The sequence below is a fragment of the Calonectris borealis genome, chromosome Z, assembly GCF_964195595.1.
Source record: "Calonectris borealis chromosome Z, bCalBor7.hap1.2, whole genome shotgun sequence".
Classification (NCBI taxonomy): domain Eukaryota; kingdom Metazoa; phylum Chordata; class Aves; order Procellariiformes; family Procellariidae; genus Calonectris; species Calonectris borealis.
Window position 1 is genome coordinate 84,237,519 of NC_134352.1, and position 24,328 is coordinate 84,261,846.

General features: G+C 39.3%; 1 protein-coding gene across 8 annotated transcripts in view; it reads right to left on the bottom strand.

Annotated features, from left to right (window-relative positions):
• Positions 1–24,328, bottom strand: part of LOC142075247 (dymeclin) — a 222,356-nt gene that overhangs the window by 164,912 nt on the left and 33,116 nt on the right. For all 8 annotated transcript variants that reach the window (XM_075136337.1, XM_075136338.1, XM_075136340.1 and 5 more), the window contains 2 exons: positions 12,948–13,073; positions 11,182–11,324 (listed from right to left, as the gene is read on the bottom strand). In XM_075136337.1, the coding sequence (XP_074992438.1) occupies positions 11,182–11,324; positions 12,948–13,073 (269 nt within the window). The remainder of the gene's footprint in view (positions 1–11,181; positions 11,325–12,947; positions 13,074–24,328) is intronic.

Genomic DNA, 24,328 nt, shown 5'->3' on the forward strand with positions numbered 1-24,328 from the left:
TTAGTAAAGCCTTTGACATCGTTTCCCACAGCGTTCTCCTAGAGAAACTGGCTGCTCATGGCTTGGACAGACTACGCTTCACTGGATAAAAAACTGGCCAGATGGCTGGGCCCAAAAAGTTGTAGTGAATGGAGTTAAATCCCATTGGCAGCCGGTCACAAGTGGTGTTCCCCGCATATTCTGTTTAATATCTTTATCAATGATCTGGATGAGGGGGTCGAGTGCTCCCTCAGTCAGTTTGCAGATGACACCAAGCTGGGCGGGAGTGTTGATCTGCTGGAGGGCAGGAAGGCTCTGCAGAGGGACCTGGACAGGCTGGATCGATGGGCCGAGGCCAATGTATGAGGTTCAACAAGGCCAAGGGCCGGGTCCTGCACTTCGGCCACAACAACCCCATGCAACGCTGCAGGCTTGGGGAAGAGCGGCTGGAAAGCTGCCCAGAGGAAAAGGACCTGGGGGTGCTGGTCGACAGCCGGCTGAACATGAGCCGGCAGTGTGCCCAGGTGGCCAAGAAAGCCAACGGCATCCTGGCCTGTATCAGAAATAGTGTGGCCAGCAGGAGCAGGGAGGTGATCGTGCCCCTGTACTGGGCACTGGTGAGGCCGCACCTCGAATCCTGTGTTCAGTTTTGGGCCCCTCACTCCAAGAAGGACATGGAGGTGCTGGAGCGTGTCCAGAGAAGGGCAATGAAGCTGGTGAAGGGTCTGGAGCACAAGTCTGATGAGGAGCGGCTGAGGGAACTGGGGTTGTTTAGCCTGGAGAAGAGGAGGCTGAGGGGAGACCTCATCGCGCTCTACAACTACCTGAAAGGAGGTTGTAGCGAGGTTGTTCTTCTCCCACGTAACAAGCGATAGGACGAGAGGAAATGGCCTCAAGTTGCGCCAGGGGAGGTTTAGATTGGGTATTAGGAAAAATTTCTTCACCGAAAGGGTTGTCAGGCCTTGGAACAGGCTGCCCAGGGAAGCGGTTGAGTCACCGTCCCTGGAGGTATTTAAAAGACGTGTAGATGTGGTGCTCAGGGACATGGTGTAGTGGTGGACTTGGCAGTGCTAGGTTAACGGTTGGACTTAATGATCTTAGAGGTCTTTTCCAACCTAAACAATTCTACGATTCTCATATTACACTGTCATCAGCAAAGCATCCTTAGCACAGCAGACACCAGCAAAATGCCATTTCTTCCCCTTGCTCCAGCCCTTCACCCACAGTAAGGGAGGGTGGAGAGGATGATCAGGGTGAAGCTTTGTCATTAAGCCTGTCCTAACGTGGCTGCGCCCTCCCAGTCAGCAGCTGAGCATGCACAAAAGTAGCACGTCACTTAGGTCTGACCCATGTCCCCCGACCTGTGACAGTTAGAGCCATCAACCAGACTGACGTAGCTTGGCAGCAGCACGGCTCTGGACTTGGTGCAAATTCAAAATCCAAATAAAAATCAAATTACTGAGAAGCAAGCAAAAATTCACACTTTCCTATAAGGATAATAATTGAATTTCCATGTTACACAGAAATTTTTCAATAATGGAAATCCATTCTTTTCACCAGGATGTCTATTCCTAGGTGCCACATTCTTTTCTTGTTAATAGTATTTTTCTTTCCCCAAAGTGAGTCACTCTGGAAAATGCCACTCGCTTAAAAGAGAAAAATTGACAAACAAACCCAACTGTCATGAAAATTAATGTTCACTGCTCTATACTGCAACTACCACATACCGATAACTTAAGCTTCAATCAGAAAAGTTCCAAATTACTCAACAATAGTAACTGGCTTCAGGACAAGGAAATAAAATTTAAATCTGCAACTGTTAAAATAGTTTCTACTAATACACTGCTAAGCACATGATCTGTTTGGCTTTGCTCTAATTTGGCTGGGAAGTCCTTTGCAGAAAGAAGGAAAATGTTTTTGATGGCTTGTTCAAAGGGAAAAATAGCCATTTATCAGGTTATGTAAAAATCTCATACTTGTGTTGGAAACTACAGTTTGGCAGAACACATTTAATTACCATTGGCTCTTCTAGAACATTAAGTAAAAAATAACTATGTTATAATCGCATTAAGGGTTTGTCTTTGTTGGTTTAAGACAAAGATTTTAGTCAAAGGCCTCATTAAATCTTAGATCATTCTTTGCACAGCTTAGCTCCTCCATGGGTCTACAAAAACAAGGAAGTACAGCTATAATCCATAGAAATAAAAGAAAGATGGAAAAACTTCCAAGCTTTTTTATGCTCAAATGTAAAGAGGAACATTTTCCCTCTCAAACTAAAATTGTTCATTAGAAACTATAGCTGTTGAAATGAAATTATTTGTGAAATCAACCCTCAAAATCAGAGTCAAACACTTCAGTCCATATAGGCAATATTATAAATATGTGCTCTTAAGTACATACCCAACAAGGCTCAAGAGAAAACATACTATGAGCCACATCCAGATGGAGCGTGGCTCCAGCAAGGTTGTACTACCTCAAAAACACAAAATTCACTACAGCCATGATTTTCATAGTATGTCTACTTATCCTGCAAAATATTTTTGTCTCGCACTACGCAAATTCAGTGTACTCTCTGCATACTAACCACAATTAGAAAAATGCGCTACACAACTGAATTAAAAACAATGTAGCACAAGAAAATAAAAATTATAGTTTTACGATCTGAGTCAAGGCTGAAAGTTTCTGTAAGAATCTGCAAGACTGCAATTTTGAAATACACATGTCCTAATGCACGCAAATATTTTCGTTACAGATTAATCAGATTCAAGTGTTCATCTGATTTTGAGTTTTGGTACCAGTGAAAGTTTTGCTTTAGTAATACACTTACATTTTACTTCATTTCCCTTAGAGCCCCTGCAAAACCTACCATAGCCGTCATATCCTAGAAGCACAGTATTCCTTTTCACGATGTATATTCAACAGCCAGAATGACATCTTTTCACTTGCATTAATGACTTCATTAACAACTTAGTTAATTATCCACCTCCTTCTGGACAGGTTCTAAGAGTTGGCAAGACAGCTACCACTTTCTGCAAGGAACATTCTTGTCTCATAAGTATCAGTGTTAAATAAGTGTTCATCTGCAAGCTCTTTATGTAAAGGTTTTTTTATGTTTAAACATGGCAGTTGAGTAAACTGACATCACAGATTGAGGCTATCTTCATACCAAATTCATAGATCTAATCTGTTATGTGAATTAAAATGTCTACTGCTAATTGAGAAACCATAAGCTCTGCTGTATCTGCAAGATCTATGCTTAGGAAGTTCTGCTGCGTTAATTTAAGGATTTAATGCAATTAACAGGTAAGCAAATTCACTGCTCCTCTTGTCCACTTAAGTGACAGACGTTGCCTCCTGCATCTCCCAGCCATGTATGATTACGTCCCTAACTGTGAAAATGTACTCTTTAGTTTTTTATTTTTAAATTTCACTCCCTTTCCAAGGCAAAGGCTGTTTTAATTTATTTTGAGCTTTGAAGTAATTTCCCTTCTGCCCTGACAAAATTATTGGTAAGGCAAATAAAACTGTTTCAGAATTTGAACTAATTTGATCATGACACAATACTTCCACAACTGACTTGTGCTGCTCCTATCAGTAGCTCATTCTATGCCCAACATAATAGATATCATATGAATAAACTTCTCCTCTTTCACCTTGTACATGTTAAAAAACCCACCAGACTTCGTAAGTTACTTGAGGAAGGGGTTAAAATACAGATTTCCTTGCAGATGCACTAAAAAAAAAAAATCCATCATCACTTATTTTGGAGAAGGAGCAGGAAGCTAAAGGCAAAAGGGAACAGGGAACTAAACAGAAAGCACACAGACACACTTTCAGCTTCCTCACGTGTCACCTATAATGCATGAATAATAAAATAAAATAATAAAGAACAAATGCAAAATAACGTGGCTACTTTAAAGTCTGCAGCATAGCCTTTGCACTTCTTCAGTCTTTACAGACGTGGCCAAAGCAACTCTCCTGCTATGCTGAGCTGGGGCAATTTTTTACCTGAATGACCTGATGCCCAAACACTCCTACCCCAAAAGGTGGCACAGGAGAAATCTGGCAGGAGGATGAAGGGAAACCAGTTAACATGTAATTTAATAACAAATACAGCTTTCGATTAAATTAATCCATCAGCAGACCTGAAAACCCAATTTTGACACAGAGCAATAAAAAAAAAAATTGTTGCGCTTTATCAATGTTCCTCACCCTGACCTGAAATGCAGCTCCGTTTCTCCTGTCCATTCACTTTCCAACCCCTCCAAGGGGAGGAACAGACAGTAATCAGACATCAGGTGTCAGTGCATCTGAAATCGAAGAGACTATCCTTTCTCCTGAAAATGCGCAGCAGCAGAACACGTCCTGAGTGGTACACTGCAGATATTTTCAAAATTATGAAGAATAACTGCCTTATGGGGTTCTAAGTCACAGGTGTTACTTCAATATCCCATATTAGTGCAAAAAAAACCCACCCTTTCGGACACACATTAACCTGACATACTCTGTATCTGTGATCCAGAAGGATGACCATTAAAAAGTTTAAGACCTGTTAATACTTCACGAGAAGCAATGTGGCCTGCTGGAAGAAAATGCTGATCCTGAAGACTTTAGTTCCCAGATTTTGGGAACGGCATGGTCAAACCTCTTTATCGTTTGCAATATGTTAGAATTGCAGAATCATAGAATGGTTTGCGTTGGAAGGGACCTTAAAGACCATCTAGTTCCAACCCCCCTGCCATGGGCAGGGACACCTTCCACTAGACCAAGTTGTTCAAAGCCCCATCCACCCTGGCCTTGAACACTTCCAGGGATGGGGCATCCACAACTTCTCTGGGCATCCTGTTCCAGTGCCTCACCACCCTCATAGTGAAGAAAATGTTCAAAAATGAAGTGGAAATAACGGTGTTTACAATCTTTTTAAAGCATTTTCACATTTATTGCTAAAATAAATGCTATGTAGGAGATGAACACTCTTGTTGACACTGGATTGTAAGGTGAAGAGGTACGGATTTCTTACCATCCCCCAGCTGAAATCTACAGGACTTTAAGAAAAACTAGAGTATAAGAGGTTTGTTGTTTTTTTTTTTTAAAAACTGATTATTGAAATTTTATAGTTATAAATATTGTCTTTATCTCAATTTCAATTTCTGTAATTCTCTAGAGCTAAGAAGAGTTTGGAAAGCATGAAATGCCTCCTTTTCACCCATATAAAATTCCTTTTTCCTAGCCCTAGTGCTTGCAAGATATCAAGTTTTAATACTTTTGTTGTTACAATATATCAGCTTGATTCTTCGTTTCCTTTAACAAGCAATTTCCCCTGAAGAATTAAAGAAGAAAAATCATTTTTGAGCCAACAGGTTTTCTTTTTTTTTTTTTTTTATAATGGGTTATTTGAAGCTGCTCAGGTTTTGGAATATGAGGATAAATGTCAGGGAGATAAATCACCAACACACCTCATGAAACTTGCTGCAGCACTCTCAGTAAACAAGCTGGAACATATGGTTATAATTATGATTTGTATGACCACAGAAATCAGAAGCTCTAGTCATAAACTACAGCCTCGCTACGCTATGTATTGTACATACTCAACGATGGTCCCTACCCTAAACAGCTGACAATCTACGTATAGGGCAAGAGACAAGATGGATTAGCACAGAGGGGGGCTGACAAGAGAGAAGAGGCAATACTAGTCAGCACAGTAGCAGAGCTCCCAGCACACCATGAGCCTAGACAGTGTCAGGTAGATATCATAGAAAAGAGGCTTTACAGAAGACTTAAAAACACATAAGCCTTGAGAATGTTTAGTACGAAATATTTTGTCACTGCCGTAAGGGTGGAGTGGTGACAGCCAAGGGTCCCCAGGAACGTCTACCTCTCTGAAGGAAAGAAAAAATCCCTACTGTTTGCTCCTTGCAAACGTGTAAGTCTCACCAGAGTCAATGGAAGACTTCCAAGAACTACCAAGCCCAGGACCTTAGAGTACAAATTGCTCTTTTGGGAAAGGATGCTTTGCTATCATTGCCATCAGCATCTATGAAAAGATCGGGGGTCCCAGAGCAAAAGTCTATGCTACCTGCCCAGCTAGTTCTAAATCACTGGTGGTTTCCTATCAAAAATACACTGGGGAAGCTTAAAAGAAAGATCAAGAATTTCTTAAATAATTATACTATGACTCCTGTGGTTTCAAGATCCTTGTGACTGAAAGCCCCAAGAGTCCCCTTGATGGACCTGGAGCCTAGGCATGCTACCAGAAGTGCTACTGCTGTATAACTGTTCTATACTCTTGCATCACTCAAAACCACAAAGATAAATTAGATTTAAAAAAAAACAAACACAACACACTATGTCAAAGGAAGTGTGCAAGAGCTTGACAGTGAATACACCTCTGGCCTGCAGAGATTTATGCCAGAGGCAATGCTTTTTCTGTGCTACTGTGATTAAGACAGAAGATGAGTTTTATCTCGTGAAAAAAGGCAATGAAGACTCTCAAAGGGGACATTCAGGCACTGCTCAGAGTAGTTCAACCTAACTTCAAACCAGCTCCTCTGGTCCTCACGGCACCACAGCAGAGATTTCGGTCAGGGTGAAGCTGCTCTAGAACCCAGCTTGCTGGGCAGCTTTTGCAGACTGAGCCTGCCACAGCTACACTACTACTAATACTCAATTACTTGGTCTCAAACGTTTGAGCTGCAGCCACACGTTTTGATCCAGTTCAGACACATCTTTAGAGAAACTAAGAGAAAGGTTAAAGATCTGGATGCTATCTAAATCTTCACATTCAGATAGGACAAAACGATTACAGTGACAAAAGGGTGACGCTGTTACGGACTGTAAGCAAGAAGGAAGATGAACAGGCAGAACTGAGAAAGAAGTGTCAGATCTACATTTTCATTATGGTGAGCATGAACAGGCAATTAAACATTGACTAAGCACCAGGGAGACAGACGAAGTTGTGGTTATGTAGCAGATCATACACCAGATCTGTGACACATCATGAAAAGGCTCTGGAAGGTAGAAACAACCAGCCTGCAATATTTGTTAGTAGAAAAAAACCTTGGTGGAATCGTAATAAATAACAGACACATTGTTAGTAGCCTTTTGTGTCCATCTACCTTGACATGTTTTAATCTAGATATTACAAATCAGACTATATGAATTGAAGAGGAAAAAGATATTAACATAAAACACTAAATTGTTTTCTTGTGCAGTTCAAGATAACCATGCAAGTGCTCCTATTAACCGGAATGTAGCACCAAAAAAAATAGGAATAAGCTAGAGTATATATAAAGTCACAGATGTACAACACAGGTCATCAGATGCCTTCAAGAACACCAATTCTGAATGACATAATGCAGAGTGAAGTACATACTTACATGATAGAAAGCCATTAATGGTCAGGAATGTTTGTCTAGTTCCAACCAAAGAGTACAGACATGAGAAAACCAGTCATTATTGACCACTATACACTGAGTTCTGCAATTTATATTAAAGCTACAACAGTACATTTGTGGGCCAGATTAATTATGATGATTGCTTAGGTGATTAATGAAGATGAATCCGGGTACTGCCTTTTCATTAGTTTCTTACAGGTACAACATTGTACCCATTACAGCTGTAATCATCTGAACAGCACAAACTAAATCAATTAGATCTTACTGTTGTAGTAACTCCTAAGTACTGCAAGAGGCATTAAAGTGTTTGGGGTTTTTTTTCAATAGCAAAGTATAAACTGAATCAACTATTTCAAATGAAACCATGTAAATTGACTTATTTTTCAATAGGCTTGAGTAGTCTTAGCATATCATCTGTTTGGCAGTTCCTCCCTGTAACATGAATTTTATTTTGCAAGAAATAAAATGACTAATATAAAAATTTTGCTTGCCCACTAAAAGTTCTCTCAAATTGCTTAACCGTGTACGGTGAACTGACAAATGCTAATAATACTCCAAAAAAAAAAAAAGAGGAGGGGATTTAAAACCAACAAAAAAATTATTTTTTGGAGGTAAGTTAGTTCAACGTACTTTGTGAACCAAGGAAAATGAACTTCTAATTTCCAATGTATGAGGTCTAATCTCTACTGCCACGCATATTGATGTCATTTATGCCTTCACAACACATCAACAACATACCACCAGATCTAGCAGCACTTCACAATTATTTTGCACACCTACAAAAAGACTGCAACGACAAAGCAAAGTTGACTCAGTATAGAAGAATGTCCTTTATGAAGTTACAAAACTAAAATATCATTATTTCCCCCCTCATTCCAAACCCACAATTGTTTGTTTAACTACTGGAGGATAACATAATTGGCAATACAATTCTAACCAAGGTATTTTATATACAGGATGGAGAAAGGTACTTGCACACAGATAACTGGCACGCAGTCGAAGGCCAAACCAAGGAGAAGTAATTGGTGTGAGGATGTTGGCTATATGGTTTCAGGGTTAAGGAGACTCACGAGAGGAAAAAAAACAGGCTGCGAAGGATGAGGAGCAGGAGAAGGTTAACTGTGGGAAAGGGTAAACTTCTGCTCATATAATGTATAATTATCACTCCTGCTGAATCACAAGGAAGGAAAGGGGGGTGGATTTAAAATACAGTGCGTATAAGAGTTTGTTTATCTACTGCTGCTGTGCAAGTGACTACAAAATATACATAATACATGGTAACGTAGATGACTGTGGTATCAGTTAAATAATTTCAAGTTAACAACTACAATAATTATCTCAGGCCTCAAAATTTCATATGAAAAATAAGTGATTTTTAAAACCAGGCTCCTATCTCCTTTCATCCTAAACAGATTTTATTTAGACTCTTTCAATAAACTTATTTTAAGCATTACGTGGTATTTAAAAGGCACTGAGCAACATAAAAGTGAATTTTCAATTCTTCCATTCTTCTTTCAATTCTTATCTTGTAAAGATTACAAAACACACAAAAATAAAACTATACAGAAATCACGTCTAAGTTTTCCCTATCTGCTCATTGCTCAAAACTTCCTTCTGTTCCATAACAGACTATCAATTTGTGTTGCTGTCTTCTAATCTGTATTGCACTCTACCCTATATAAAACAAAGGATTGCTAAGGGTTAATCAGAAATATTACGGATAGACAAGTATGCCATTTACTCTACCAATCCTATTGTGTCCAAGTTTCACCTATAGTCCAACATCGCACACAGGCAAATAAGCAGACACAAAAAAACCATTAACCAACTGTTTGGGCACAAACAGAAAAAAGTATTTCAGTTTTCTAACAGGATGTGGTACTTATTTTTGACCCTTTCCCAGGCAGGTCATTAGAAAGTTCTTTATAAAGGCTCTTTTACTTAAAGCTTTAAATGAAGATACTTAATTCACTGGGACAAGAAATGGCACTTCAGGTACTCATGAAAGAAGCAACAAAATAAGCGTAGGAGTATGCCAAGGGAGTTGTTAAGAGAACGGTTCAAGAGGAGTGAAGGGGGTGGAAGTGTAGGAAGAGACAAGAACAGACGTAGGCTGAAACCTTAAGAGTCTGCATTAAGAAATGCAAACTCGATATAAAGAAGTAAAAAGTCAGGGGGGGATAGGATATCAGAGGAGCTACAGAGGAAGGCAGGAGTGGTGGCAATTTGAATGGACTTTACAAATCAATCAAGTAACCAGAAGAGGGAAAAAAGCTACTTTGCCTGTGGCAGCACTAAGGCAGAAAGATACTCAAGCATGACTAGCGAGATTAGAACCAAGAAGAATAAAACCATCAGGTAAGTAGAGGTATCAAAATATGCAGTGAGACCTGCTCTCCAGTCACAAGCAAAAGAACAAACCACATACTGAAAACTGCTCCGGAAAAACATTTTAAGAGCAATTTTCTCTAGCAATTGAAAAGAAGGAAGAGAATGTACCTGTTGGGACTCTTGAATAAAAACGTTGCAGGGAACAATTTAATTAATTTCTTCTCTGTTTAAATAAACTGCAAACCAAGCAACTGTTTTCTGACGCATTTACGTTACAGGCACAACGCAAACACAGCAGTGGTCTACCCTTGAGCGTGTAAACTGGAAACCAGAAAGGAGATGCGTGTTCCAGCAGCGCACTGAGCTGTGTGTAGCCTCATCTTACGCAGAAGCAGCGATGTGTTCAGGCTATGCTGCTCCAAGTTAGAGACATGCTCTTTTACTGCCTCCATGAGGAGATCCACGTGCACTGCCACAGACTGTAAAATATTCTCTGGCAGACCACTTGCGGCCTGAACTTTAATATCCCCTGGGGATGCTGCCAGTGAATGGATTTCACAAAAGAGCAAAATAAATAGTATCAGTTTTAACAGCAGCTGACTTGCGAAGTGTTATTTAGTTTATCGGGAAAAAGAAAATAACGTATACCATTACTGTTAGCAATATATTATATTTTATTCTTATTATATGGAAAAGAAAAACCTTTAGGAAGGATTTTTATATGTAATACACACACCAATAAAACACAGCTGGTGTGGGGAAGAGCGCAACCACCAACCAAAGCACACTATATAGTACAACAAACATGAGAAACCTTTTTCTTAACAAAAAATGGCATCAGGTCTTTCATATTCTTTAGGCGATATCTCTCTATAGCAAACAGTCCACCCACGAAAGGTCAGGATCTAGTCATACTATTCAGGAAAAAACATTAGTCAACCTACTGGGAAAGGCATACGCTACAATATGTTACAAAAATTCCTAGCTAGGCTACTCCCTTATATACAGAATCCTTGAGACTGGAAGGCACCTCTTGAGACCACCTAGTCCAACCTTCTGCTCAAGCAGGTCACCATATCCACTGAGTAATCATAAAGAATAAAATATGCACATAAGCATTTTAACTAAGTTGAAGCATTATCAAATGGGCCACTATTTGCTTTATTATTTTTAAAAAAAAAGTATCAACAAAAGCAGAAAAATGGACTAAGTGTTACTTTTACCATGTGCTGCCCTCAGGGAAGGTATCCCTGCGGTGCCTGCAGATATAATTGCCTCGGATTCTAACACATCTTGAGATGGACCGTCCATGATTACAATCCAAGCAGGCCTGTGGACTATTTTCTATACTGAGCATGCACACTGGTATCGCTTGTTGAAAAAGCAATGGGCTACAGGTGTGTTTGTAAGAGAGGTCACATCGAAGGCAATACTTCATAAGGTTTGAAGTGTATAGTTTATAGAAAATAAGACTCACTTGCTACCCCAGATGCAATTCCGTAAAGCAGTCCTCCTCCATCTGTTTGCTGCTGAAAGACATGGGTCCCTGGAGGAGGGCTTCTTTCTTGTCTAATGAAATTATATAGTAAAGTTTTCACAAGTCTGCTGGTATATGGGAGACTGAAAAGAAAAAGAAAACAGCTTTAGTTGACTCACAACTTGCAAAATTTGGCACAACAAAGCCCAGGCAGGGTGCAAAGGCCGGTGTTTGGCATTAAACACAGACAGTTACTCTCCCAGTCTTGAGCAGGCTGGAAAGGGAAAGATCGCCAAGGTCCTGCCCGTGCAAAGCTGTACTGACTTCAGCAGGGCTCTGCAGGAGCACCTTCAACAGCAGGATCATGGAAACTATTTTTTGTTTTCTTTTTTCAATACTACTTTTAAATCAATCATTTAATTTGTGGAATCTTTGTATTCTTTTACCTCAAGAGACAACTGGAAAAATATTTATGCAAGGGAAAGAAACATATTTGTTTAGTTTTCACTCCATGCTTTGGTTACATAGAACAGGTAACAATAGTATTTCTCCACTCTCCCAGTATTTTTGTCCATGTGTGTGGCTGGGGCCAATATGCAAAGACAATGAAACATCTGACCTCACATCAATGATTTTGACAAATGCACATAAAATTTGTTGGATTTAAAAGGTTACAGTATTTCCAAAACAGGGAAGGACTTCCACAGAAGCAAACAGTTGGTTCCCATTCCCATATGATTTAGAGGTGATCAGACAGGGGCCGTGTTACAACGAACTCCAGTCCCCTCTAACCAGTACCCTTCCAACTCTTCACATTGCCCTAGATTCCCAGCCACCAAATTCCCACCCCTCTCTCCAGAGGCCAGGCACCTGCTACTCCCAACTCAGATCTCTTAGACCACATACTGTCTTTTCTCCCAAACATTCCCCGTTTTGCCCCAAACCCTCACTTCCCTCAATCCAGAGACTGAAGAACCACCAAACCCCCCAAATACTGAGGCTCTGCCTCTACCCTGCTGCAGCTTCAGGCTGAAGCCTGCCCCGTGCTCCCTCTGCCCACAGCCAAGCTGAGCCTCCCTCCTTTCCCCGCATGCCGTCCCGGAGCAGTACCTCTCTCTTGTATCTACTAGAAATTTCAGAACACCAGATAATAGATACACTTCCCAAAAATCTGCCCACATGGAATTTAAAGCTGAAAGAGGATGAATGGTAGCCTGACCAAAATATGTAAAAGCCACCATGACAAAGCATTTAAACAAAACAACCGACTCGCCAGAACAAGTGCTATTACTCATACGACCGAGTTTACCACCTGCTAAGTATTTCCACTATTGCAGCTTAAAACTCAACGTAGCACATATGTGCGATCTTTCGAGGGGCTGCTATTTATTTGTATCACAAAAAGGCTCATTAGCATTTCTGAGGTACACGGGCTCTCTAGACTGCAATGTTGCAGGAAAAGACCCATAGCTGAATCAAAAAAACATCCTGAAAAGTAAAAGCTGTTTTAAGTTAATGAAATTACCCTCGAAAAATGAAAATGGCTTCCAAAGTAGATTTACTGAAGTCAGGACTGTGAGATTTAAACCTGAAACTTTCCAACAGTCTTTACAGAGGTTTGCTTTTGTGTTCTGTTTTCTTTTGAGCAGAACACATTTTCTATCAAAACATATTTCACTGTCTTTTGTTTTCAAGTACAAACAGTCTAAACAAGCGATCAGAAGCATTTGCTTTGCCATTAGGTACCACCCCAGAACACGACATACCATCGACCATGCATCAGGTATTTGTGAATGATGCTCTCTCGTAGAATTTCTTTATGGAATAATTGGCAGGACAGGAAGACGATGAGAGTTGTCACAGCTTCCAAGGAAATGCTGTATGTAATATCTCTGCAGGAAAAAAGGAACATTTATAAAGATTGATCTACTGGGCTTGTTTACAAACTGACTTCCAAGAACACTTGGTAGCTTCACCTGAGGTTATACACAGCTTAGCACAGCGAGTTTCAATTGGGAACACAAACAACAAAGTCAAAAAATCCAGAATCACTTCATACCAACAATGGGCTGTTCTTCTTAGACGTAAGCGGTTTTTTTTAATATGCCAAAAGACAAGACAATGTAAAAACACTGAAGTATTGCCCAGAACATTCCAGGTGCAATTCTCAGACTACACTTCACTCTAAAAATAACAGATTATTTCAAAAGCATGTCCTTTGTCCTGCTAAACAAACTGTCATGAAACCGTCATTCTAAGTCAGGGAAACGTGCAGCTAGCCAAACACAGCTCCATCTGCCAGGAAAAGTGGATCCCTAAGAAAGGAATATAATATACAAATGCTAGTTTAAGTGTAAGAAATGCTCAGGATATCGAGATACTACATACAGTTGTTCAGTTTTAAATGGTATTTTTGAGGTAACAGCGAAGTCTGAAGTTTCAAGATATTACAGCCAATCCCAAAGAATGTGCTGTAATGATTAAATACTGACACCAGATAGTTTAGCAAAGCTCACTAAGTTAATTAGGAAAGGCTCTGCAGCAAAATGGATGAGAGATCGATCCACTATTTGGGATATCTTGTGCTTTCTGTTCCCACCTCTGCCTACAATGACCTTGTTACACATACCTTATTTTTAAAAGAGGGAGGAAAATGGCATTTGCCTCCTTAATCAATAATAAATTGCAGACTACAAGAAACCTTTTAAAACACAATGAAATGACTTGGACATGAACTAGTATCATTCTTTCTTTCAATCAAAGACCATTTTTACCTCCTCCAAAAGTAAGGAGATACTTCATTCGGTGCAACAGTACCATCCTCTAATCCATTATGAAGATTGTTTTTAAGTACTTTTAATGTTTCCCCCACTGATACTACTTAATTTCCACGGTATGCTTCACAATCCAATATCATTAAGTTACAACAGGTGTCCAGCATCAATTATCAAGGTTTTTTGACCTGGAACCTACTGGAAATTCAAAATCTATTTATACTTCTCAAATGCAAAGGTTTTATAGTATCTCTATTTAAAATTAAAAAAAAAACAAAAAACACAGCATCAGTGTGTATTTAAGCACTGATGCTAAGTTTTTCTTTGTTACAATGTCACCTTCCAAAAATCTTATTCTTAACAGTTAAAACAAGTATAAACATAAAACTAAATGTTCTTTCAAATAATGACGACTTGAAAACTACAGTGCAATCTCTCTTGAAACAAAATAAATAAACCACAGAAAAGACTGGCAGGAGTAAAACTCTTCATTAGTCTCAGGATCAGACCTGGTGTGGTCCTTACCAAAATGAAGAGGATTTCTTTCAGAAGAAATCAGTCTGATTTTTAGCACACTCAGTTACTTCAATATTCTCAAGGGTGCTGCTAGAAATGCTGTAAGTAACATGCATTACTGCAAAACACGAGGAAGAAGAGTTTCGTGCATCATGGTGTGTAGACAGCTTAAGTTAAGCTCTTCTGCAGTAGCTCTAGGCCAGTTTCTGAGCAAAGAGTGCGCTAGTTATTTGCTCAAAGGGAAGAGCAAACTGGAATCACAATTTCCTGGATCGCAGTCCACACAACCGCACTACCTCCGATACAAAAATGTTTTTGCAAGTGAAGGTTATGCAAACTCACTGCTTTTTTTTTTCCCTCTCGCATGATTTAAGTATTTGAATGCATAACATTTTAAGTTATACGTCGGGAAGAGATGTACTGCTTAAATAACATTCTTCCTTAAAATCATCACGTACATTTTAATTACTTTTAGTTTTTGTGAGCCACCTGACTTTTTGCCCACTACTGAGGAAGTTGGCCCGTGTAAATGCTGATAATTAGATCAGGCCAGAGGTTACGCTGTGATTTGGTTCCACTGCAAATTCATCTAAGCCACAAGCAAGGCTGAGCTAGGAACCGCTCCCACCCCCTCTCCAAAACCGTGATGCTTTGCCATCCACTACCCACATCCATCCCAAGCAAAGAGAGAAGACCTATATGTACTGATTATTAGAAGTTTAGCGCCAGCAAAAAAATTAAGAAATGTTTTTCTATCAAAATAAAAACAACAGCTTGGAAAAAATACTTCGTAGCTGTAGAAAAAAAAAAATTCAGCAGCTTATCATTACCAAGGTTAAGAATTCGAGAATAATGTCTCCAGCCCTGAGTTGATGAATGAAGAGGCTGACTTTGTGACATGCTGCAACATCCAAAACAGCTGGGTCACTTTGCTGAGGGGAAATAAATTTCAGAGTCTAGTATATTTTTTCTCCATCTCAATCATTCATTTATTTATTTTTCTGACAAACCATGCAAGGGGAATAGCAAATCTGAGGAGACATTACAAAATTCTTTTCTATTTTTACAAGATTCAGTGTAAAGAAATAAACAAAGAGGTTACTGTAATGTATTAAGTAATTTTTTTTTTTTTGGGGGGGGGGGGGGCGGAATCTGCTTTCAATACCCTTATATAACTCTGAAAGAAAAAAAAATAGAAAGAAAGCTTAATTCATGCAGCTCCAGTTAGTGAGTTATTCTCATTTTCTTTCTATTTGAAACCCAGTTAGGGCACATGTAACTGCAGAAACATTCCACTCAACCTGTAGAATCTGTTCAGATTAAATCTGCTCTGACATAAACACAACCAGAGTCCTGATATCTGGACCAACCCCTCAGCTACAGTCACCCTTAATTTATCAGCACAAGGATAAAGCTTCAGAGCAAAATTATTTTCCCCACCAAGGGTCAAACGTACAGTTTTCTGAAACTCAAGCATTTCTAAAGGGTCACAAGAACTACCAGGAACCTCTTTTAACTTCAAAGAAAATACTGTTTATTTATATTGAGAGACTATAGAATAGGGGGTTTTGTTTTTGAATTTTTTTTTTTTTTATTCAAAGCTATCGGTCATATAGAATGACTTTACATGGAATTTATGCTGATCTCCAACTTCCTCTGAAAACTGTTTGCTTGCAGATAAAGAGGAAACTAGAAATAATGAACTCATGTATCAATTACGTGTCAAAATTTTTTAGCTATTTATTTCAGAAAACCAGAACAACTGCATGATGTTTTGAGTTTCTGTGGGGTTTTTTTTCCTTCTCAAGTACCTTATAAAGCAGAATAAAAAAATCCACAGAACTGACATGTCCCAAGGAAATGGGCTTCATAGAGCAATGTACCAAAGCATTATGTCTTTTTTTTTTTCTCCCTCTGGATTTTCTCATTTGGAGATTTCAATAGTTATTCTCACTTAATGTTTTCCTCTTTTTCTCTCTCTCTCCTTTCCACTGGAGGATATACTCCCATATCAGGTAGACAAGCTCACAGATATTATTCTTTTTTCCCTCTTAAGACGTACTTCTTTCATGAGGGAACAATCTGGCATAGACTGAACTCTAGAAATCATGGCAATCATTTCTCTCCTGCATTTGGGTTCTTTCCTTATGACAAGTAGCTGTCCTCCCTGGTATCAGATTTCTTACACAGTGACACAAAGCAAGCGCCTGTTTCTTTCACGAGGTGGAATAGGTCCAGGTTCTTGCATGTGACACCCAAGTTAAAACTGACTTCTGGCAACAAACTTTATATATACACATTTAATCTCTAAAGCAAAGACCTATCACATGTATCTGTGTTTATCTTAAATTATGAATTCTTCAGAGAATGATGACTTGAGCTCCAAAACACAAGATTCCTAGATGTTAGCATAACATAAATATGTGCATGTACTTAACGCGTTTTAGTATCTACATTTCAACCAGAAACAGTTGATATGTCAATGGATGCCTTCCAAACCAATGATACCAGATCATTTCAACGAATGCTTTTAAATTAAACAACCACGTACAATTTCTATTATAGTAATCTCTAGACAACAACTCATTAAAATCAAATGACAAAAATTCTAGTAAGTCGGCGACACTTTCCATCTTAATCCCTTTTGTCAGGCAGATAGTAGAGATCCTGGGCTCCTCTCTGAGAGATCCATGGCCCTGGGAGTACTGCTTTAAAGCAGCACTGCATTTAGACTTAAAAGAAGTACTGCTTTAAAAGAAATTGGTAGAGTAACTAATTCTTCCAGGATACAAACTTCTCTTCTGGTCTTCCATCAAGAACATACATTTTTATTGATTTATTTTATTTATTAATTGTGGTGGCAGACTTGTAAATTCCATCAGAGCTATCAACCTTCAGGCGTTTGGGGCCGGAGAACCGCACCAGACCATCTATCTGCATATCACACCCACGCAAGGTTTTGTCTGCTTGAACTGGACCAAGATTTCACCTTGCCCTTTTACAGACACTTATTTCAAATGTATCACAATACTGATACCTGACTTAAAAAGTTCCAAATGCCTGAAAAAGACGTCTATGGTCAAACCAGTAACCTTTAACAAAAATAAAAGGTTTCTTTATGGTAGAAACAGAAAAAGAGCACACAGAAGCAGCCAGTTAAGGCAACCTGCCTGAGCAATAACTCTTCCAACTGCAATAGCTTGAATGCTTGCCATTACTTGCTAGCACCCACAGACAAGTACTCACGCTAAGCGGTACCCACATGATGCCACACCATGACACACCACTAGGTTTCAAAGTGGATTTCTTCTGAGCTACAAAGAAAACGCTGGAGTCTGAAGCAGACCAAAATGTGAAGATCATAATAGCAAGGTCATCTGTCAATCATAGCCTGTGGGGAAAATACAAAAACCAAAATACTCTTGTCTACTCCTGCAGACTTAAGTAAAAGCAATAGGAGCAGTTTGCAGGGGTCTGATGCTACCAGCAGCTTATGTATCTAAGGTGGTAAGGGGAGTGGTGTTAGTGTAACTGCTGTTTCCAAACGATGCAACTGCCTCCCACAGAACAAGAACTATGGGCCTGTTAAAACCTCAGCTTATCTGCTTTTTCCATTCAAAACCACGTGGATGACCTTCTATCAGCATCATCTACCAAGAACTTCAACAATCTACCTATGTGTCACCATCCTGCTGCTGCTGGCTTCTCTCCAACGCCAAGCACCACTCACAACTGCTTTCTGTGCTCACCACATCATTCAGCTTTGCTCCCTGCCTGCAAGAGAGAGGTCTGTGAAAGAGGAACCAAGGCGAAGCATAGAGGCAATATATAGGAAAATCTCAGCTGGGAACTCCTATTACCACTCTGAAGGCACATGCTGTTGTAAACACTTTAATTACTCAATGAAATGCAGCTATTTCTATACTTTAGCACACAGAGGCTGAGAGCTCATAAATGATTTCACACCTACAGAGCAAACAGCCTGAACAGTCAGAAACAAAACTCTTAATTTCAACTCACACCACCAGACCAAGCCCCCTCCCTGTTTAAATATTTTCCTGAACTTTCACCCAGCCAGAGCTGTCTACTCCGAGTATTAAAAGGTTAAAAGGTAACTCATTTTCTAATTTAGGACAGTTGCCAAAAGGGCTGATTCATACAAAAACTCTCAAATCATACAGGAACCAGGTTTCATTTCCCTGCTTCCTGAGGGCCCACCAGAAAGGTGAAAGAGGAGTCACCACAGAGAACAGGATCAGTTTTGAAAACTGAAAAGCAAGTAGAATATCTGGTTATCGGTCTCAGGATACAAGTACAACAACTCAAAGTGAACATAATCTTTCCTCTTGGAATCACTCCTAATTTTACACCCACCGATGGCAAATACGCACCGTGGCAGCCGATAATGCACTACGCTCATTACAGCTGACTCCAAACATTTGGGAGATGTCCCAAAGGGGCACTCAAGAAACACCAACTGGAAGCAGAGAGCATCTCTGACATTTCCTACTGCATCTCCCAAGCATTCTTGACTGGGAGACAGAATGAGAGTGAGAAAACAACCAAAGACGGAAATACTCTAAAGTGAGTATCTGAAGGATTAAAATGACAGTTGGATTCAAGACCCTTTAATCGCAGACCTGTTCCTAAACCATCTGAGACTATGTGGCTATGTACATTTTCATCTCACTGGCATTCAGTTCCTCCCTCTACAGTTTAAAAATATTAGAAAAAGTCTAGGACTTCTAAATGTTGCACAGAGAATCTATATTCTTCTGCGTTCACCTTTCATATCAACAAGTCTTGTTAGCAATATCCACTAAATCTAAGTGAAAGACCTTACCTTTCGAACAACAGAACGCGAGAGCCGTCCGAATACCCGTAAAAATGGACAGCTCAAATGACTGGGCCTGTGTAGCTTTCAACCCCCAGGGAAGAGGTGGCCAGAGAGAAGATAATCCAGGTGCTCAAAAAGCTACTGTAGACCATTGCAGAGGTCTGGACAGAGCCAGACCACAGGAATCACGTCCTGTGTTCCAGTCGTGCAGCCTGCGTGAAAGGCAGACCTGCTCCACAGTCTTTCTGCAACACCACTTCACAAATGTGCTGGTTTCAAGGCAGAGCCATCTTGATGTAGTGACAACAATAACCTCTTTGGGTCTCATGCTTGTCTAGGCAATGGAGAAAAACGGCTTATGCCTGTCAACCTGGTCGCTGTCACTGATTTGAAACAGTTGGCAAACTCTTACGGTGCCAAAAAGATATGCTTGACTTCAGCGTCTAGCTGTCTTTGCTGCCCAGACCAGAGACCAAACCCAAATACTAGCAAGCGGGTGTTTTTCAAGATGCATCCAGTATTTTTTGCGAAGACAGCACTGAAAACCATAACAGAGAAAGCAGGTTATTAGGAGCTTGAATATACAGCCTGATGTATGATAAACAGGACAGACCTCTGATACTGTGCTCTGCAATTAGAAAGTTTGTTACAAGTTGAATGTAAGTTAAAGCTAGCCTAGCGAAAACACTGATCTAAGTCTAATATAAAAATAAATTAGAACAGAATTAGAACAGAAAGAAGAGTATGTGACACAGATAAAGATTCTTCTGCTTAGGATCTTTAGACACTTCAGAGGCCACACATCAGAAAAGAGAAAAGGATATAAAAGTGATGAAGAAAATCTTCCAAACAATAAATATTTTTTATTTGCTGCACCACCACAAGGTGCAGCAGTAAATAAAACTCCCTTTATACTCACTAGATCCCTCCTACACAGAGCACAATAGTCTTAAACTTTGAGGATCTTCAAAGTGAAGCAATACAAACCTCTTTCAGTTTGGATATTTCTGCTAGCTTCAACCTAAGTTTCAGAGATGAAAGTTTCCCTTTGATGATTAGACAAAGTTGCCAACAATGCTGAAGTCAAATAGCTCTTCAAATACTGTAGCTACAACAATCTTGATAAAAATTCCTTCAACAGTCCTTTTTAAAAAAGCACTATTCTGACCTATTGTTTTGAAAGTAACAAAAAAATTAAAATATGACACTCCTGAAACAGGAGAGAAAACAGTTCTTAACTTCTTCACTGGTCACAATTAGCAAGGAAAAAAAAAGCCTAAACATTTCTCATCATCTGTACATGGCATCGTTCCTACACTGCAATGATTCCATAGAGCTTTATAATCATTGTATCGCCCTTCTTCCTCCTACATTCGACTTTTAAGCCCACAGGAAATGTAGCGAGCATCCTTAAATGAGTCAAAACACTGTTAACAATTAAATTTGGAAGTAACTAAGATTGCAACCTGAAACAATTTTAACTATAGAAAATAATGGAACATCATAGAAATATCAACTAACTTCTACTGGCACCACAGGGTGCTACTTAACAGTGATGTAACTAGATCACAGTATTTCATTTTTTCTCCATATGCATTTATAGTCTTTAATGAAGTGAAAATGTACTGATAACAACCAGATGTTCAGTTATGTATACTAGCTCTTAACAAGCTGCTGAAAGAAGCCTTCATAATTTAAAGCTTTGGGAGCTCTATCTTGCAACAAAATGTTAGCAAGAGTTTCTACATAAAAGTCATACAATTAAATATTGAAGTTGCATCCTTTTGCTGACTATGCCGTTTTAATCATTAATGTACACTCTTGAGTGCTAACATTAACAAAACCAAAGAAAAAGCAGAGTATCCATAACATACCCAAAGGAGCCATAAATCAAACATCAACATACTGCTACACAAATGTTATAAGGGACTGCATTAAGTCTAATTCTTGAAAAGCAATAATGCCGTAGTTTCTATAAAATGTCTTAAAATTAAACGTGAAACCTTTTTCCTTGGCATTTTGTACAATGCAGCAGAGCCTGTTTTTCAGAAGGGTAATTCAAGATCTTTTTAATAACTCTCAGATACAGAGCCACAATGCTGCAGAGTCCCATGGTCCCCACTACAACCTGTTTTAGCTATGCTGAGTGTTAACTGCCTTAAAGCACATTTGCCTTTCCCAATACAAACTAACTTTGAGAAATAGTTTCTTAAATTCATCGTAGGCAATTCTGAGACACTTCTAGATATGCTTTGCTGTACATCTCTGCAGCCTTTCCCAACAAAAATCAACACATCTTGGTTCTTCAGTTATATTTCATAGTAAGGGATACGGAGAGGTGGGTTACAGACTTACCATTTGTCATCTTCCCCATCTCACACTTTCCTTATGAATTTTGAGCTAGACTGCCCACCTGCATCTTCCAAGTATGTCTGTAGGTTATTCTGTAGGCAGACACGAGCTCATTCTGCCAAGGCTTCTAGTACAGCAAGTTCAGAGGTGAGCAAGCTCTGCCCACGCTCAGGAAAGACTCGAGCCTTGAGCTCATGAACTCGGGGCCCGTGCCGAGCCCAAAGTCTTAGGCTTGCTGTTGGTCAGTCTGGAACATGGGTTAAGATTATGTAGCTGCCTGCAAAATACCACACACAGGTATCCTAAGCTCTCCTCCCAACGTACCTGTCGTCTTACATATACATCTTCACTACATGATACTCAAGTGTGAAGATTAAGATCTTTCTATGTTATAATGACAAATTTCTCACTACTCCGTAACAGAATCTACACAGCTTCATCCAGCAATGCTCTCCACTCTTCAGTAACACATTTGCAAAAAAACCATTAAGACAGCACATCTGAAATTATATAGAGGGGAAAAAATTATAGTACCTCTGAAGTGCACTGCTTTCACCAAAAAGCACTGACATGACATTTAAACAACTTCAAAAGCAAAGAGTGCGGGACTGTTGCACAGGTACCTCTGCTCCTGCATTCTGGACACAGAGATGGTCTTCCATGCTTTAAAAATAATCTTAGTATTTCAGTGAAGGAGGAAAAAAAAGCAGATTAAACTGGGGTGTAGAGAAGCAATATATTTAGACAGCAGCTGCCAGCTGTATCCACTTCTTCATGAGACTGCATCTACAGAACCCAAGGGACACACTAACTGTGACAATCCTGTTAAGGCTATTGAATGCTCCTAGCAGAAACTTTGCTATTCTGAATGACGCTTCAAAGACATGGAGATTTTAATGGCCTGTCACAACAAAAATTCATCTCTAATAGCAGCTTTACAGACAGACGTTCTGTTAGCAGTGCCACTGTAAGCTGTCAGAGCTGCCTATCTTCTAGCAAGTGATCCTATGTCCTGCAACAGAAATCATTCGAAGTTTGAATATTTCTTGTATTCCACTCAGACAATCTACTCCTTCCCAAAATTCACATATTAGGCTTGTAATTTTCTTACTTTATTCCCGCTAAAGACAGAAATTAACTACTCCCTTGATACAAAGTAGGGAAAGAATTTATAGCGTAAATCTGATCAGGGAGAGGGAGGGAAGTAAAAAGTAAATTCACTACTAAAATAATCCTGATCACTCTCCTGAAAAAAATTAGTATTACAGTAAGCAAAAATGTCTCAGCCTTATAAAACCTTTAAGAAGAACAGGGTTGGATTGTGTATTAGAGAAAGCAAGTTTTTCCCCTATCTCCTTTCCCCTACCCTTCTTCCCCTTCAATGATATGGAGATAAAATCATTAGATAAAGCATTATCACATTGTTCAACATATTATATTGGTAAACAAAATAATACACACTTTTGTAAGCGTTAGTATCTTATTAACAATTCGGTAGCATGCTACTGCAGGAAAAATTTAGCTAAGAAAACTTATTTGACAAAAAAAAACCCAAAAACCTTCCACGTCTCTCTTACGAAAAGTGAGTATGTTTTCGATACAGCTGAACATTAAAGATTATAGACAGGCTTTATAACTACTTCTTTTTTAATAAGCCATTATTATCACTATATTATATAGTAAACTAAGTGCTTTCAACAGCTACTTCCACTCCCAGCAACCACATTCACACCGAAACAGAGATGCTGACAGGTTCAGTTTTTGAAAAGGGTTAAGAACAATCATGCCTGTAAAACTTTTTCTGCCAGAAAGACAGAATAAATGATATTGGCCTCCACACACACATTGGGTCTTCCAAGAAAGAAAAATAAAACCCTGCAGGATTTATGAACTTGCCCATATATCGCAGTCCTTTCACCCCTTTGTACTTCCTCTAATCTGCTCCAAACAAAAAGTGTATCTGTTCCAGGAAGTCCTGACAAGCTTTGCAGAATGACACTCTAAATCATATCACTAATTCATTACACACTACCTACCCAAACCCTCATGTAACGTTGACAGAGTTGTATTTAATGAGAGCAATGTTTCAAAAACTATTGCATCTTTGTCAGCTTTCCAACCAAAAGAACAATCCGAAGTACAAAACCTAAATCATCAGCAGAGCTATATATAATAGATATTAGATAATCTGAAACTCTTTCAAAGTTGTGATGCTTTAATCGGGGCACTACGTTTTAGGCACAGACTACAATGCAATTTAACACAAGAGGTACTACACTATCTTTGGTAAAGTTTATCTTGGGAAAAAAGAAGTTAAAACTTATCAGGACAGGTGTGGAAAAACATTTTTCTTTCCAAAGAACAAAGTTAGTTCTCCTTCATATAATACTGAAGTATACTTCGTGACACATATCCCAATGAGATGTGGAATCAACATATCTCAAATACAGCAGATGCATGAAAAAAGCCATGTAAACAAATTCAGAGATCTACAGAAACATTCCACTTAATCATTCCTCTTCTCTCTTCTTCAGACATTAATTCACTGGTATTTCAGAAATTAGTATAAATAAGTCATATGACTTACTTAATGCACATGCAGTTCAAAAACCCACACAACTGCAGAAGAGCTTTTGTTTGCGCCTTGCTGCATCCCCCCGAGATGAAG